Raw genomic sequence first — 16,651 nt, forward strand, 5'->3', positions numbered from 1 at the left:
ATTAAAGCATCTATTTTTTTTTATGAACACATGCTGGAGGCCTTTCGTGAGAAAATTAATTAAATTATTGGTGATACTTTTGAGACAAAACTGAATACATATTTTTCCTTTTAACTTAAAATCAAAGGATAGTTTACATGTTTTTAAATACCTAATGACACATTTTAGATTTATATTGTTTTCAAAAAGAAATTTTAAAAGAGCAAATAGCATTACATTTGAGTCAAACTGTATTATATACAGTATTCTACTTTTTACTTTATTTAATGCTGTTCATAAGATATTTTCAATGATAATTTAAACAAATCAGTAGTTCAAATAACATTTATAAAATTGAACCCTTAAAAACTGTTTATTATTAATATACAGCTTTATAATATGTGACAAGAACAGAAATAATTAACAATACACATTTTAATGAATTTTCAACAAAATTTTAACTAATTTTCAATGCTAACCATCTAAAATAAATTAAAATTTAATCGAAGTCTTACATTCTGGCCTCATTCCAACACTGAGGCATTTCTTCAACCTGCATTCTTGGCATTTTCTCCTCATATACATGTCAATTTCACAGTTATTGCCATATTTGCACTGGTATACAGCATTTTTTGTAATACTCCGCCTGAAGAAACCTAAAAGAAATAAAAGAAAATTTTATTATAGTCATTTGAGAAATGTTTTATGATATTATGAGAAAAAGCTAAATATATTCATTCATCTTTATAGAAATAAAAATAAATATACTATGTTGGCAGGAAGGACACATAAGCATTTATTATATTAATTTATCCCTCTTAGATTTCATTTTTTTAAAACAAAGTTTAATTCAAATAGGAATACTTTGTATTGAATACTTCATAACATCTTACAGTTGTCTAAATGATCATACATTGCATATTATTCCCTATCAGTAGTATTAGTAGTATATTATGAATCTGATTAGAATTTTTATTTTAGAATAAAAAATTATTGTTACTAATTCCAGGCCCAGGTACAGAAGTTAATAAAATGTTTGGGTCAGAGAATATGTTCACTGTTGCTCTTTAGACTTCCTGAAATAATTCTACATACTTGCCACTTCATAATTAAATACTGATAAAAAAAATTCAAAATCCATACTCATGAAATGTACTGTGCCACAGCACTGGCTGAATTTGCAATACTGCAGTTTATCAAGTCCAAGCAATGTGAATTTTGAATAGCAAACATAACTGCCTGTGTACTTTTACAGAAATTATCTTTGAATGAAGGGTTAACTTTCAAGCAAGGCCTGATAGTTCGTGTGACAACCTTCTTGGAGAAGGCATCATACAGACTAGTCCATTTTCAGTAGTAATTGGGAAAGAGGTTATTTATTTATTGATTTTGAATGCATAACAGTAACAAAGCTCAAGTTTCTTTCCATGCACCTGCTTGATCAGGAACCAGCCAACATGCCACAGAAGTGTTCATATGTATGAAAAAGCATGAATTGGAGAATATGCAAAAGCAATATTTAATATGCAGGAGCAATAGCAAATTGTCTATTTCTTGCTAGAGCTGAAATATTTCTCCAGTCTCTGGTGTACTTCATGCTGTTCATATGTTACTCTAATTGCGACTACTGAAATATACTGTTCCCCCTAATTCACATTAATTACACATAATGACAAGAAATCTACAACTACTCTAGATAACTGAGCACTCATTACCTTTACAGCCTTCACATGTAAGAGCATTATAGTGGTAACCTGACGCTCTGTCTCCACAAACTAGACACAGTTCTTCTTGCTGACGGGGAGCAGGGCCTTTCTTTTTCTTGTCATAATCATAGCAGCCATTCATAACACTGCTAGGTGGACTGAGCTCATCTTTATCTATAAACAAAAAGGTCATGGTCACTGATGAAACTTTCAAAGCAAATCAATATTATTCATTTTAGATAAATACTGCAAAGTATATTAACTGAACTGAATTTTTTTGCTGGCAGTCAACCTAAAGTGTGTAATTTTTCAAAATTTTCATCATATATATTTAATCCTAAATAAAAAGTTAAAATAAATTAGCTGTTACACTTGAAGCATACAGCATGATTTGCGAGACAAGGAAATGTAATAGTTTTGGGATTCAAATTAACATCATGAAATTGAAAACAAATATATATTTATTTTATGGAACTATAGTATATACAATGTCATTTATTATTATCATGGCAAAGTTTTCTTTCAAGCGTTTTACTTCATGATCCAACACATTTTTCAAATTGAAGAATGAGATTTCAAATTGAAGAATGAGATGATTTTTTCAGAAACATACGTTGGCAATATTACAGATTCTGAAAAGCTAAGGTCCCAGCAAGATGGAACACATATTGCTTAATAACCCAAGACTGTACTTCAGCATATGTTGCTTTCACGTGATTACTTAAAGAGGAGAGGTGGGTCAATATGCTTTCCAGACTTGGAAATATGCAACTTTCTTTGAGGCTATCAGTTTCAAGTATACGCTAATATATCTAGAAACACTGGCAAACTCAGGATAACATTACAGGAAACAACTATGATCCAAAGAATGATGGAAAATACGCGAGGAGCGTTGCACAAATGGTGCAGAGTACTTGAAAAACATTTTACTTAAAAAAAAAAAGAGAGAGAGAGAGCGAGAGAGAAGACGCAGTTACAATAAATGGCATTATAGTAAAGTGACCACGCGTCCCGATTTTGGTTGGACAGTCCTGCTTTTTATAGGACTGTCCCATGTCCCGCCGACTTTTAAAAATGTCCCACTTTTTAGAAAACATCTGCATTTCTTATTTTAAATGTACTGTAAAAATGTATTACCTATTATTTATTAATTATTATCATGAATATAAAGAAATAAAAAAAACACATAAAATGCATGCAGAGTAAACTAATTTAGGCGATGTAACGAGTTAGATTTACTTGGTGGGGTTCGATGTCGTTACGTCTCGTCAAGGAATACGTATTGTTAACAGGAGGAACAGCTAGCATTAGCGGAAGGGCTATTTGCTTTCCACACCATAAACCACAATCAAAGTTTCAGATCAATTGATTGTATGTCGCAAATGATCAAAACATTGTACGAAAAAAATTTGCATGTGCAAGGACAAAAACCGAAGCAATTATTTGTAATGTTTTTTCACCATATTCGTTTTCACAATTGCAGAAAGAATTAGAAAAATGCACATTTATATCCATATATTTATAAAGCTTCCAACCACAAAGATTTAAAATTATTTCCCACAACTGTTCTGACTTTTTGATCCAGAAACAGAAATTAAAATCTGAATATTAGATTTTGTTTCATTGCTGGGAGAAACTTCATAAATGATTTTTTGATTCAATAAGTACTATTTTAAAAAAGAATAATTTGAACAATAATATTATTGCCTATTGTGAGGATAACACTAACACAAATTTTGACGAAAAAGCTAGAAGAGGCATCAATAGTATTTTTATGAAACTTAACGAACATTTGAACCAAAAAATTATTGGAGGAGGCTGTGCAGTGCACATTCTATACAGTACTATTCAAACAGCATCTGACTTACTTCCAAAGGATCTTGAAAATATCATTGCAAAAATGTTTTCGTATTTTTTTATTTTTTGTGAAAGTGCAGAAATCGAATATTAAAAAAGGAGATTTTAAGGGAATATGTGGAAAAATCTTTTTAATTAGAATCCATTTTCCGAAAAATAATACTTGCAAACATGATCATTTTGATGAGGTGTCATTGGTAAAAAAATTTGTCACTGAAGAGAAAATTAAATGTTGGTTATCTGCAAATATGGAAACAGACAAAAAGTGGATGGAGTTATTCCTTCATTTTAAACAGAATAATATTTCTTATGAAAATATTTTGAAAATTGTAGAACACGTAGTCTCCCTTACAGCAGCAAATGCAGCAACAGAACATGTTTTTTCTAAAAAAAACGTTATTTTGTATAATTATAGACAAGTATATGAATATATACAATAAAATATTTTTTTGAATTATTGGTCTGCTTTCATAAATAAATTAAAATTCTAAATTCATTCTATTTGCCCCAGTTTGTCTCAATGAAAATGTGGTCACTTTACATTATAGCCTATCGCTTTGCAAAATAAACAAAAATCTGAATTACATTTCATGATATCATTTTCAATCTGAAAACTATCAGATTCCTGTAACTAGTTTTTATTGTATAGTTTGTAAAAGAACATTAAAGCGATAACAGCATTCATAATTTCCTTGTATTGATATATTTGGTAAAGTGTTGCACTGAACGGTTTAGAAAACATAAAAAATGCAAAATTATTAATTTTTTCGCATGAAACTTTAGGAGTCGTTAGGTTTGCAGCCATCAAGTTAGAATTTACAACAACGTTTATATCTGGCGCTTTGTGAACAGAAAAGTATCTCTCAAAAACACAATTTTATAGATTAACGAAAAATCAATCCATTTTGATAATGCTTAAAATAAATTTTTCTTGTGAGGGTGTGATGTAATAAATTTTCGTAAATATTTTTTTGGGAAAATTATGAATAACAAAAGTGTAGTCTGGATGCTTTTTATTTCAAACTGAAGAATACTAACTACCAGATACAGCATATGCAGCATTAATGGCATAGCTTATATATGCTTCTCCATTGCTTTATTTTCAAAAGTTATATACACATAATTACTACGTATTAAAATACACTACCTTCACTATTCTCATCATTTTTTAATTGATTTTATATTCAATATGAGTTGAAAATATTTGAAGTACTTTAAATTCTTTCATTTGAATGAATGATCAATTTATGTTCAGCTGGTAAAATTTTACATAATTTTAACAATAGATCTCTAGACCTTTTTTTTTCCCCCCCTCCCTCCCAGTCATACTAGCTCAGTCGGCCAGACTTATTCATTACCTGTGTAAACAGAAGCAAGAGACTCCTAATATTGCAAAATTTCATGCAACAAGTATGGCAACGACGAACGCGCAGCTAATAATTCTGAGAGTGCATCGAACTGAAAAGGGTTCAAGGCCGAAAAACAAGCCTTTTTTCTAGGAACCTAGTCCGAACATTCTAATAAACTATCTTTTTAACGTAGTTGCGACACCCCACGTAACTGAGGTCAAAGTTACGACGAGGACGGCCAAACAATGGGAAAAATTCCACACAAATGTGCTATAAATTTCGTTTTGTCTCGCTACACAAAAGAATTATTGTTTTATAGGCTGCGTGTCTTTTTATGCAATATGTTAAAAAGTCGTCTGCAAAGCTGTGACCGACTGTAAAGAGTCAAGCGTGCAATTTAAAATTTCATCCAGGTACGAATTTTATAACAATTTTTATACACCCTTGATAAAGTAAATTGAATTATCAGCTAATATAATGCGTGCACAACATTAATCTGAATTGAATACAGCGCAAAAGAACTTTCAACAAGTTTTTACAAAAATGCTAATCACAACGGCTACACACAGATTTCATAAATAGTACCGAATAAACGAATTTATAATTATTATGCATATTATTATATCCTATTTACGATCGTTTGTAATGAATGATTGCAGTCTACACATTTTTGTGATATATTTATTTATTTATTTGCCTTCTCGAAACAGCAGTAACTCCCCTTAGAGAAAATCAAATAAATAAAACAGAACTATGTATAAAAATGCAGCTGAATTTACAAAGCTAAATTAAACAGGAATATACCAAAAAAAACTTTATTTTTCAAATAAAGCAAACATTATCATAAAAGAGAAAAAATTTCAGTCATTCACAGAATTTTTACTGCTTTAATTCCATATAAGAAAAGCAAAATGCGGAAAGTAGCAATTTGATACATGCAATAAAAATTTACTTAATTTTGCGCGATTTCATCCACTATTATCAGAAGATTTAAATGAATCAATCAGATTTTACACGGTTTTTAAAACACTGTCAATGGGCTATGGATTTTTTTTTAAATGAATGACGTAAATTTAGCATTTTTTATTTAATCTTCACATCAAGGGATATATTTCGGCGAATACGATGTTTAATGTTTTACAGAAATATTCGCTGACATTACACGATTCTAACCGGCATTATGTACATTTTCACCGATGCCTCTACATTCTAAAACCAAGAACATCAAAAACTGCAAATAGTCATCAACTAATTTCCTCGAACGTCACTCGATGTGAATACGGGAATAAAACTAAATTGTTCTTCACTGTCGTTTTCTGTTTCGCTTTGCGGCGAGACAAAGAAAAAAAACGATAGAATACGAAAGCAAACAAAAATTATTCGTGCTCTCCACAGAACAGCGGGTGACGCAAGAAGAATAATGCGTGCAAGCAAGGAATCCATTGTTACGCTATTTTAGTTCCGCGAAGCGTAATTCCTTAGGCACACTACGCTTCCTCCCCTCGATTTTATTTTCCTCATTAACTTGCACATGACCATTGAATATTTATTCAACTTTATACAATTCGACTAAAAAGGAACTCCATCTGCTTTATTCAAATGATAAGTTTCTTCCCCCCCCCTTTTTTTCAAATACTTGGGACTAAAACTATTTGATGTTGGCAACGCTTATTTTAAAGAATATCATTCAGATGTACACTTAACAACATGAATAGAATTTCGTAATGTTATTCAATTAAATATGTCATAGATAATACTGTAAAGTTGGCTATGACATAAGTTAAACATCTAAGCTCCTATTTCTTCAGCAGCACATGTTTCAGTTATTACTGGTAGCATTTAAAGTATTACTTAAGAAACATGAAATGAAAAAATACTATTGTTTTCCTTGTGCCAAATTATTTTCGATTCCTACAAAAAATGTTTTCATTCTACATCGGATTCATTTACTCTAGCAACTAGTCCCTTGGTTAGCTGCCTAGAATAGTTATTATAAAAAAAAAAAAAAAAAAAAAAAATACATGATTTTAATGAATACAGCTAGTGTAATTACATAAAATATTTAATATTTCTGATCAGACATTTCACGATTTTTAAATGCATTTTTATTTAAATCAATCAGATTAAAAAGTGGATCAAATATTCTCAAGAAATGCAATATATTACTAAAATCCGTAGTTTTTTAATGCGATAAATAACGCTGGCTCTTTGAAGACCGAAGTATTTTATTTCGGGCTTAAATGCTTAAATGCTAATTGCTTATGCTTATATTAGCGCAGTTGGGCTTTAATAAACTATATTGATCTAATCCCCTAAGGACAATCAGAATGTCAACTATCAGCTAGTTCCCAGCCGGGAAATCGGAGCGGGTAAGGAAAAGAGGGCCCATCGGCCACAGTGACAAAGTCCAATCATCAAAGTAACTTAACTCTTACACCTGAGACAAGAGTAATAATCACGTGTATGGAGCTATGAAGATGCAAAAGAAATGAAAATACATGAAATGTGCATAGGATACAGTGTTGAACATGTAATAAACAAATGAAAGTGAAGTAATGTACGCATAAAAATGTGTCATTTACATATTTGAAAACGAGTGGGCTAAGTGACAAAATTGTGATCCCTCATTCTGTGAGCCATGAAAGGCCTGATATTGTAGTCCTCAGGAATGCAGACATAGTTCAGTACAGCATTAAAGTTTCCTTTACTGCAATTCAAGCCTTTGTCAAAGAACTTGCTGTTAAGTTTTTGCAGATATTTGTCAATATATTCAACTTGTAAATCATCGTGCAGGAGTTTGTTACGGATGTAAAAATGCGCTCCTGTCATGGTGCGTAAGATTGTGTTTTGAGTCACCTGCAATTTGTTGATATCTGAGCTCGTAGCAGTCGCCCAGACAGAGGACGCATAACACATAATTGGTCTTAAAATGGAAGTATAAATCTGTCTTTTCCTTCTCAGATCTAACTGCGAGCTGCGCCCTAGCAGTACTTGTAATTGTTGAGCAATTCCTCTGGTCTTGTTTGCAATGTAATTGACATGCGTACTCCACGTGAGTCTTCGATTCAAGTAAACACCTAAATACTTGGCCTTGTTTACCATCGGGACACGTTGGCCGAATAGGTAAAGTGGCTGAACTGAGACCAGTATTTTCTTCCTTCTAACAAGAAGTAGCTGTGATTTAGTCGCATTGATGGAAATCTTCCACCTGGAGCACCACTCCTCAATGTCCATAATTATATCCTACATAACAGAAATTGCCCTGTTAGGCTGAATAGATCTGACCGCTACAGCGGTGTCATCCGCATAGCAGGCCAGCAATGTATTTCTGTTGAGTTTATCCCGCGGGAAATCAGCCGCATAGAAAAGATAGAGTACTGGGCCAAGACAGGACCCCTGGGGAACGCCTGCAGCGATAGTTTTGTATCCAGAATGACTTTGCTTGCAGCTAACAGTAAAGTAACGATTTGCAATATAAGATCTGGTGAGTAAGATCAGTTCTCTAGGCAAATTCATCATTATCAATTTATATATTAAGCCCTCATGCCAGACACGGTCAAATGCTTTGGCCACGTCCAGCATGAGCACTGCAGTACAGCTCTTATGATGCAGAGCAGAGCCGATAAATTCCACAAGCCTAATCAGTTGTTTAGATGTGCAAAGTTCGCTCCTAAATCCGTACTGATCTTCCGGAAGTACCTGTAAATAAGGCTGGAATTTCCTTAAAATTATTCGTTCAAAGATCTTGCCTATATTAGAGAGCAAGCTTATGGGCCTGTGATTCTCCGCCTTAGTGATGTCTTTTGCAGGCTTCGGTAGTAGGAAAACTTTTGCGTACTTCCAGCAGTCCGGGAAGTAGCATAACGTAATGCATATATTAAAAATGCTGGAAAGTCTTGTGATTCCACCTCGAGGGAGGTTCCTGATCATTAAATTTGTAACTCCATCAATACCTAGGGCTTTCTTGGGGTTCAATTTGGAGATAATATCCGTAACTTCTCTTGGATTAGTTAAACCATCGGCATTTAGAACCGTGGGAGCACCTAGCCATTCTTCTACTTTCATTCTGACTTGGGTCTCAAAGTGAATATTACGAGGTGTCTGATTGGGAGAAAACTGCTTTTCAAGATGTGAAGCGAAAATCTGACATTTGTCAGTATCTGAATAAGCAGTCACGCCGTTGGCAATAATTGGCCTATCACACTGATGCGTCCTCTTTAACATTTTTGTAAACTGCCAGAAGGCATCACTGTCTAAGTTTAACTCCTCCATTTTATCATTCCAAGCCTCACACTTTAATTTATGCATTTCAAGCTTAATATGCTTACTGATCCTATTTAACTCCGTTTTAATAATTGGGTCCCAGGTGATATTACACCTCCTTCGTAGCCTGTTTCTTTCGGCTATGAGAGATTTGATGTACCTTGGAATCTTAGCGATTTTACAAGACCTTTGAGTAACCTTGGTGGCCTCATAGTAAGAGTCATTAAGACATGTAGTAAACTTATCAATATTCTTGTCAATATCAGAAGGGCTTTTCATAGCACCTAATTTAGGGAGCCTCACTTTCACAACATTGTGGTACATTCTCCAGTCGGTATGGGTCTTAACATTCGTATAATTAATACTGGTGACCCCTAGTGTAGCAATCAGGAGTATGATCAGAGCTTAAGTCGTCTCGAACCTCCAGCACCATATTAATTCCTGTATTAGTCAAGATGATATCTAGAATATCAGGAGTTATTTCGGGCAGTGGCAAACACTGTTCTTATATAGCCTACGTTGTTGATTAAAAACATAAATATAGTGATACTACTCTTTTTATTACTATATCTATGATTAAAACTGAGAGATAAATGTCCTACATTTTGTCGAATGGCAAAAGTCTGACATGCTTGGATATAAAAATATTTTATTTCGTTCTCACTTTTAAATCGCTGAGTTTGTTTATAAAAAAAATTATTAAATTCACACACTATACGAAACATACGAAAAACAAATTCGGAATTCAAAATTTTGGCTCCGAAGTGCACATGTTCAGTGGGGGGCTTTATGCATTAAAAATCTGATCTAAGTACCGCCGATTTTCCACAATATGAGAAACATACATACACTCTTCCTTATTCAATAATAAAAATAGTTTAAAATGGAAATTTTGAGATTAATTTTATCCTAGAAACATTAAAAGTATTAAAAATAACACAGTGAAAAAGAACAGGTGAACAGAAGAACATTTCCACCTTTTCTGAAAATAAGTCTGATCATGAGATAATCGAAACTGTTACGCCTAGTCGGTTAGTGGGATATATATATATATATATATAACATATTTTGGATTCCTTTAACAGATAACTAGCTACACGTGAACTGCATAGTTTAGCCAATTTTGCGGCAAAAATAGTAAGCAAATAGAAATGATTCAAAAATTAAAATATGGCGAAACAACGGAAATTTGTACTGGATGTTATATAAAGGTGTGTAAGAGGAATCTGCTGGCCTCACGAAAGCACTTATCACAGAATACTCAAATTTCAGAGGTAGTCAACATCTTTCCACGGGAACATGCTAAATATGTTCACGATCATCGGTAATATATGTTCACGATCATCGGTAATAATACTTCAGAATTTCTAATCGCTTCTCCACCCTCTAGTGAATATTTTTTCAAAATAGAGGTTGCTTCAAATACTTTAATATTTTACCATGGTTTAAAAAAAAAAAAAATCAGGACAGCTCTCCTCGTTCTTCCTGTTTGGGGAAAAACTGCCAGTTTTTTAAGGTCCAAATTCCGCTTGATCACAGGCTTTGTATAATTATGTTCTAAAAATATCATTTATTTATTTATAACTACTCTATGTCTCTAAATTTCACAATTTAACACTTTCAGTATGAAATTCCTTTTAATTCTTGCCATCAAGCAAAACGAAAGAGGAATCTTTCATTCAAATACAGCTAACAAACTAACATTCGCATTTAAGCTCCAGCGCGCAGTAGGTTAAAAACATAAGGGCTTTGATGACGATGGAATGCACTTGTGTGATTGGGGAGGGAAAATCATTAAAGTAGATAAAAAAAGAAAAAGGGGGGATGGGATTTAATCAGATGGGAAAATGCGCTAGTAGCCGAAAACAAGTTCTGGAGAGCTCCGCGACCTTGAAGTCACCTCTAGCATGGTTATTTATCAGAGCAGGCGATGGAGGTAGGCGAACCGCACCGAAAAAGAACCAGGTTACCCTTGCCTCTCTCGCTCGTCCGTCCGTCCTTCCCGTACAGCCATTGCGATAAAAAAAATAAATAAACCAGAAACAAAAAAAAACAAAAAAAACTCGTCCGTCCAGATTTCATAGCCGTGCATCCTAGTCTATCGTCTGTATCCGACTTGCTGAGGCATTTCGCACGGACGGTTTGACGATATTTATTTATTTATTTTTTTGTGTGTGTGTGTTTGTTTTACTTTTATTTATAAGACTCCACATTTCCTCTCTTTTAACTGACTTCAACCTTTTTAAGAATTAAATGAATTTTAAATGCAATTAAATTTGGTAAATGAATACTTAACATTACGTTAAACACATGAACACTTGAGCTGAAGACAATTTTTTTTAATACTAACCGCTTACGAAAAATAGTTATAAGAAAAAATAACTAATACATAACTATTTAATGATTCCAGTCAGTGCTATTTTCCGAGTTCATGTAGTAGTTAATAATAATAGAGATGAAGAACTCAGTTGTTTTTAAATCCCTTAGTTCGTAAATGAATAGCAAACAAATTAACTCTGAAAGAAAAATTAATATGTGAAAAGAGAAATATCTAACGCTTTGCCGAGTAATAACAATTTTTTTTTAGATCGCTGACTTCCGGATGATATTTGAAACATAAATATCTTATGCTTTACTGAGTGATAATTTATAATTCTCCGAGTTTGTAATCCAAAATGTATTAAATTAGCACAAAATATGACTAAATAATAAAAAAATTCCAAAATTCAAAATTCGGGCTTCGAGGTGCGCATGCTCTGGTTAAGGACTACACACGTGTTTCAAATTTGGCGGCTCTTACCACAATGCAATGAACACACAAACATACAGTTTCTACATTATTTAAAAATAAAGAAGAGACTGTTGGCAACTTATTTTACCCAGATTTTCTTACTCCCTTCTCGCCCCCCCTTTTTTAATATTTTATTTTAATAAATATTTTCCAAACGTTTAATTACTTCATCCATTAAATTTTGTTTTTTCATCGTTCCATGCAATAACAGATGGTATGTGGGCAAAAGAGATTTATTAGCTTACTTTCGATTTTTACACCATTCATCTATTTACAGTACCTGCCTCGATAAGTCTTTCCTTTTCCTCGAAGGTGGGTGAGGGAGCAAGGAAGGGGAATCCCCCGTATTCACCGTAAACATGAATAAAGTCAACCAACTGCAGGCTATGAAGACCAAGGACAAGCCTGATATTATCGCCATTCCATGGCATACATAGGAAAACCTTTTCTTCTCCGATTTTCGCAGAGTCTTCGTTCTAATGAAGGTTTACTTTTTGATGCCAAAATGTGAGTAAATTGGTTATATTTCGGTTAAAAAAACTTCTCTATGCCCATTTCCTCTTTAGTTTAAATTCATCAAATGATGCGTCAAAATGGCTTAAAAGTTATTATACATGCAGTAAATATGACGAGCTCAAATTTTTTCACGATGAACAAATCAATATTCTGTAACCAGAATTCTCAAGACTCTCGATTGACAGTAACTGCTGCACATCGCAGCTTGCGAACTACAGTACGCCACTGACATCCATCCATAAACAAAAAGCGTCATAATTTTTCCGTGAAATGGCAACGGCAGCGGCACAGAGTTTCCGAAACCCGAATCCGAGTTGTATTTCCGCTGCTCTACAAAAGTTCGAGATGAAAATAGCAACAGGGGCATGAGGTAAGTCCGCGCGGATGAAGAATACGCAAAGCGACGTCGGAAGTGGACCGGCTTCCTTTTTCTGCTGTTGCTCAAGAGAAGCGAACAGTACGGTCACCTTTTGCAAGAGCGGTGACACGGTCATGGGCAACACTAGGTCTATGGGAAAACCCCCAAGAAATCACTGCAATCAGAGTACATTACTCCGTGTAACCATCTGCCTTGAGAGGGGGATGCCAAGGGGTTGTTCTTCCCCACTGCGAACAGTAGCAATGCACTCTCAAAATCGGGGATTTTTTCCAATCCCCTTCCCGTTTCCTAGCGGTTGGTAGCTCAAGAAGATATATGAAGTGAAAATGGCTAGAAATTATTAGTTTTATAGTGTGTTTACGCCCCAGGGGTTACTCGAAGAAAAGGCATTTATGATTTTCCGCTTTTTAAAGTGAGTTCTTCTGAATGATGAACTGACAACATAAGTTTTGCGGTCACTTTAATGCAGGGATAAGATTGAGGAAAGACTTCCGCATGATATGAAAGCTGAATATCTATTAGCAGGCACATATATATTCTGATATGTTTAACAACAAATAAAAATATGTAGCGGGATATGTTAGGAGCAAAACATGAAATATACCATCGCACGGAACTCTCTTATATGTAAGAACTGTGCTCTTTTTCATCCCCCAAATGGCTGATAATTTTAACACTCAGAAGGGGTGAACAATACATACAGTTTATCAACTTAAAATATAAAGGGAAGAGAATGCTGTATCTTTCACGACACAAATCAAAAGATAAGTTTATGCTGAAAAGATGGCGTTATAACTTTTACACTTTGATTCGCCACAATTTTTATACTCATTCTTTTAACTTATCATTTTATTTATTTTTTTCTTTACCTATTTTATTGACTCATTTCGACGAAATGGCGCAGTACATTTTTGCTCCTCAGATTAAATTTTTCACTTTCAGATGGGAAAAGGGGACCTATACTATGTTATAACAAGGTTCAAGTTAAATAAGTAACAATTTCTAAGGATACACGTTGCACTTGTACAATTAAGAGACAATCGTAGATATCAACGTGGCAAGCATTCCAATTGAAAACTATTCCTCATAGCTTGCAATGACTTATTTTATAACAATCTTGACGCTCTAACGATAATTTATGTTAAATAAGCAAAACGAATTCACAAAAAATGCACGCATTCAATTAAAGCTGAGTTATACCCCCATTTACGGCACATAGTCTCTCCCACATCTTTTATATTTTGTGCTAAACAATATTTTACATTTAGATATTAAAGTAAGATATGCCTTTTTCGCTGAAATTGGCGAAACGACCTATCATTAACAAACTGTAATATTCACGTCCTCCACACAATTTTCTTAACCGTATTTAATCTAATTTAACACTTTCATCTCTTTTTTAAAAAGAATCGTAATTAGTAACTAACTAACGTGAATTAAAAAGATATATTCAAAATATATTCTAATATTAACTCTTAGTTGTTCTAAAGAAGTATATAAGTTACTATTAATTTTAAACTTTTCCTATATTATTATTACTGATATTAATTGCAAACGAAACTTAAAATTCCTAGAAAATTTCAACAACTTAAAAGAATGATGTATTTTATGCAATAATCAGCAGCTCTAAAAATCACCCCAAAATAGAAAAGATTTCGGGTATAGCAGATTAATATCAAAGATATCGCTAATAATAGATAAGAAATTAAGCTAAAGGGTTCGAAAATTGGCAACAGATTGCCTCAGTCAACTCACTGACCTCATGCACCTCAGGCTTTGTGAACAGACAAAGCTTTCAATGCTTTGTAGTATGTATAGGCTTTGTAGTATATAAAGGTTTCGATAAACACACTCAACTTTCGGAAAACTTCTAAAATCATGGAGTATACATACATATTTGGTATCTACGAATATAATAAAACTCTCTGCCAAGAAAATATTCAAATTCACACCAAATTTCAAGGAATGCATCTTTAAATATTAATTCAAGAAATAGTGAAAAATACTTATTCCATAACACTATATATTAAAGCTGAATAAAATTTTCTTTTTTAACTAGCCTATCCTGTTTAACATGGCCACTTTAAATTTGGTATTCTGTTGATTTGGTAAAAGAAAATGTAGAAACTATGTTAAGGAGTTATGCTACTGCAGTTTTTTTTTTTTTTTTTTTTTTTTTTTTTTTTTTTTTTAAAATAAAAATTTCAGAGTTCAAAATTTACGTTTTCAAAGTCAAAACTATTTCAGAAAATGTCACCATAACTGGCACTTTTATTATAGATATAAAGATAATCCCTCTGCCCTCTTGAGCAGAAATATTAATTAAAAATTAAAGATGGAGAAAATTTTAAAGACAATATTTAACAGCATTTAATTCGAGTTTAAAAATAAAACTGGACGCTTTTAAAAACAGTTAAAAATCCGTGTGAAAACAGCATTAATTATATTTTTTAATGCTTCATTTTCACAGAAAACTCCAAGATCCAAATTTTAAATCTCTGCAAAATATTCGAATGCCATAAACGCGCCTTTGGGACACATGAAAAAGGCGTAAATCTATCTAAACGACCGTAAACCTATCTATCTTCATGTGGGACTCCTTTGAAAAAGATATAGAAAAATAATTGCAGCTTGTTCCACTTAGCAGTGCAATTAACCTAGACTCGATACGATGTACAGAAACCATCCAATTTCTACTGTCTGTATTGAATAGTTACATTTATAAATTCAAAACGCTAAATCACAAAACTATTTTATTTAATTTAAGCTAATTATATAAGCATGGCCGTTTATCATAGTGGTAGTTAAATCCCAAACTTTCTGGTAAACGAACCAAAGAAGAATAACGAATTTCTATTTCTACGAAGACTTACTTGACATCGGGTAATTTACAATCAGATTTATTTTCCGATTGGTTGATTTATTAAAATGACTTTATTTAAAGCTCTAAATCGGGCTGAGAAATAAAAGATATCTAAGCAACCGATCGGAAATGGAATCTATCATAGCTATCTCAAAAATGTTCCTTAATCTCACTTTTTCGAACATCGCAACAACACGTAGTAATATTAGATCAGATAATGGCAACAGCTATTACGAAATAGACTCCACCTTCCAGTACCTAAGCGACAGTAGACTCCAGATTGTCTATTATTAACAAAATTGCATCATAAATTCTCATTCAGTAAGTATTCAGTACTGATAAGATAAGTTCAAATATTTCATATCATACATGGCGGCGATAGATGACTTATCAGCAACTAGTGGAACAACTGTAATAGTGAAATATTTCCTATATACCTCATTTACTTTGCCTACAAATTTCTTTCCACTAACTATGCCAATTTCAGCGTTTCGTGTTCGTTTTGAGTTAAGAACTAGTTAATTAAGGGTTACATTAAAAATATACAATGAATTTAACAGGCATCACAAAAATAATCATGATGATGTATTTTAGTTAGAAAAAAATCATGACTTTTTAATAATGAAATTTTATTTTCTAATGTTATTTTTGCGCCAAATAAAACAGTGAAGTTATTAACTAGCTTATGCTCCTATTTGGCAACATTTGTAGAGGAAGAATTTTTTTTTTTTTTTCCTTCCAAACTATTTTTCAAATTTTACATAAAAATTCATTTGTTTCATTTAGAACCTGAGTAGGACCGATCTGCACAATAAGCTATTTCAGCAAAAAGAATGCATTATGTTTATTTATCATTTATAACGCTTTGAGCATTTAAGGTAAGTACTTCTTTTTAATTTTTCTTGATGTAAGGCAACAGAAATTTAAAAAAAAAAAATTATTATTCAC

At 32.9% G+C, this 16,651-nt stretch overlaps 1 protein-coding gene across 4 annotated transcripts in view; it reads right to left on the minus strand.

Moving 5' to 3' along the window:
- LOC118187145 (ecdysone receptor-like) overlaps nt 1-16,651 on the minus strand; it is a 367,951-nt gene that overhangs the window by 25,330 nt on the left and 325,970 nt on the right. For all 4 annotated transcript variants that reach the window (XM_035357347.2, XM_035357351.2, XM_035357349.2 and 1 more), the window contains 2 exons: nt 1,695-1,859; nt 495-635 (listed from right to left, as the gene is read on the minus strand). In XM_035357347.2, coding sequence (XP_035213238.1) covers nt 495-635; nt 1,695-1,859 — 306 coding nt within the window. The remainder of the gene's footprint in view (nt 1-494; nt 636-1,694; nt 1,860-16,651) is intronic.

The sequence above is a fragment of the Stegodyphus dumicola genome, chromosome 1 (genome assembly GCF_044657685.1).
Source record: "Stegodyphus dumicola isolate Sdum_Otavi_A_Nest chromosome 1, ASM4465768v1".
In the NCBI taxonomy this organism is placed as follows: domain Eukaryota; kingdom Metazoa; phylum Arthropoda; class Arachnida; order Araneae; family Eresidae; genus Stegodyphus; species Stegodyphus dumicola.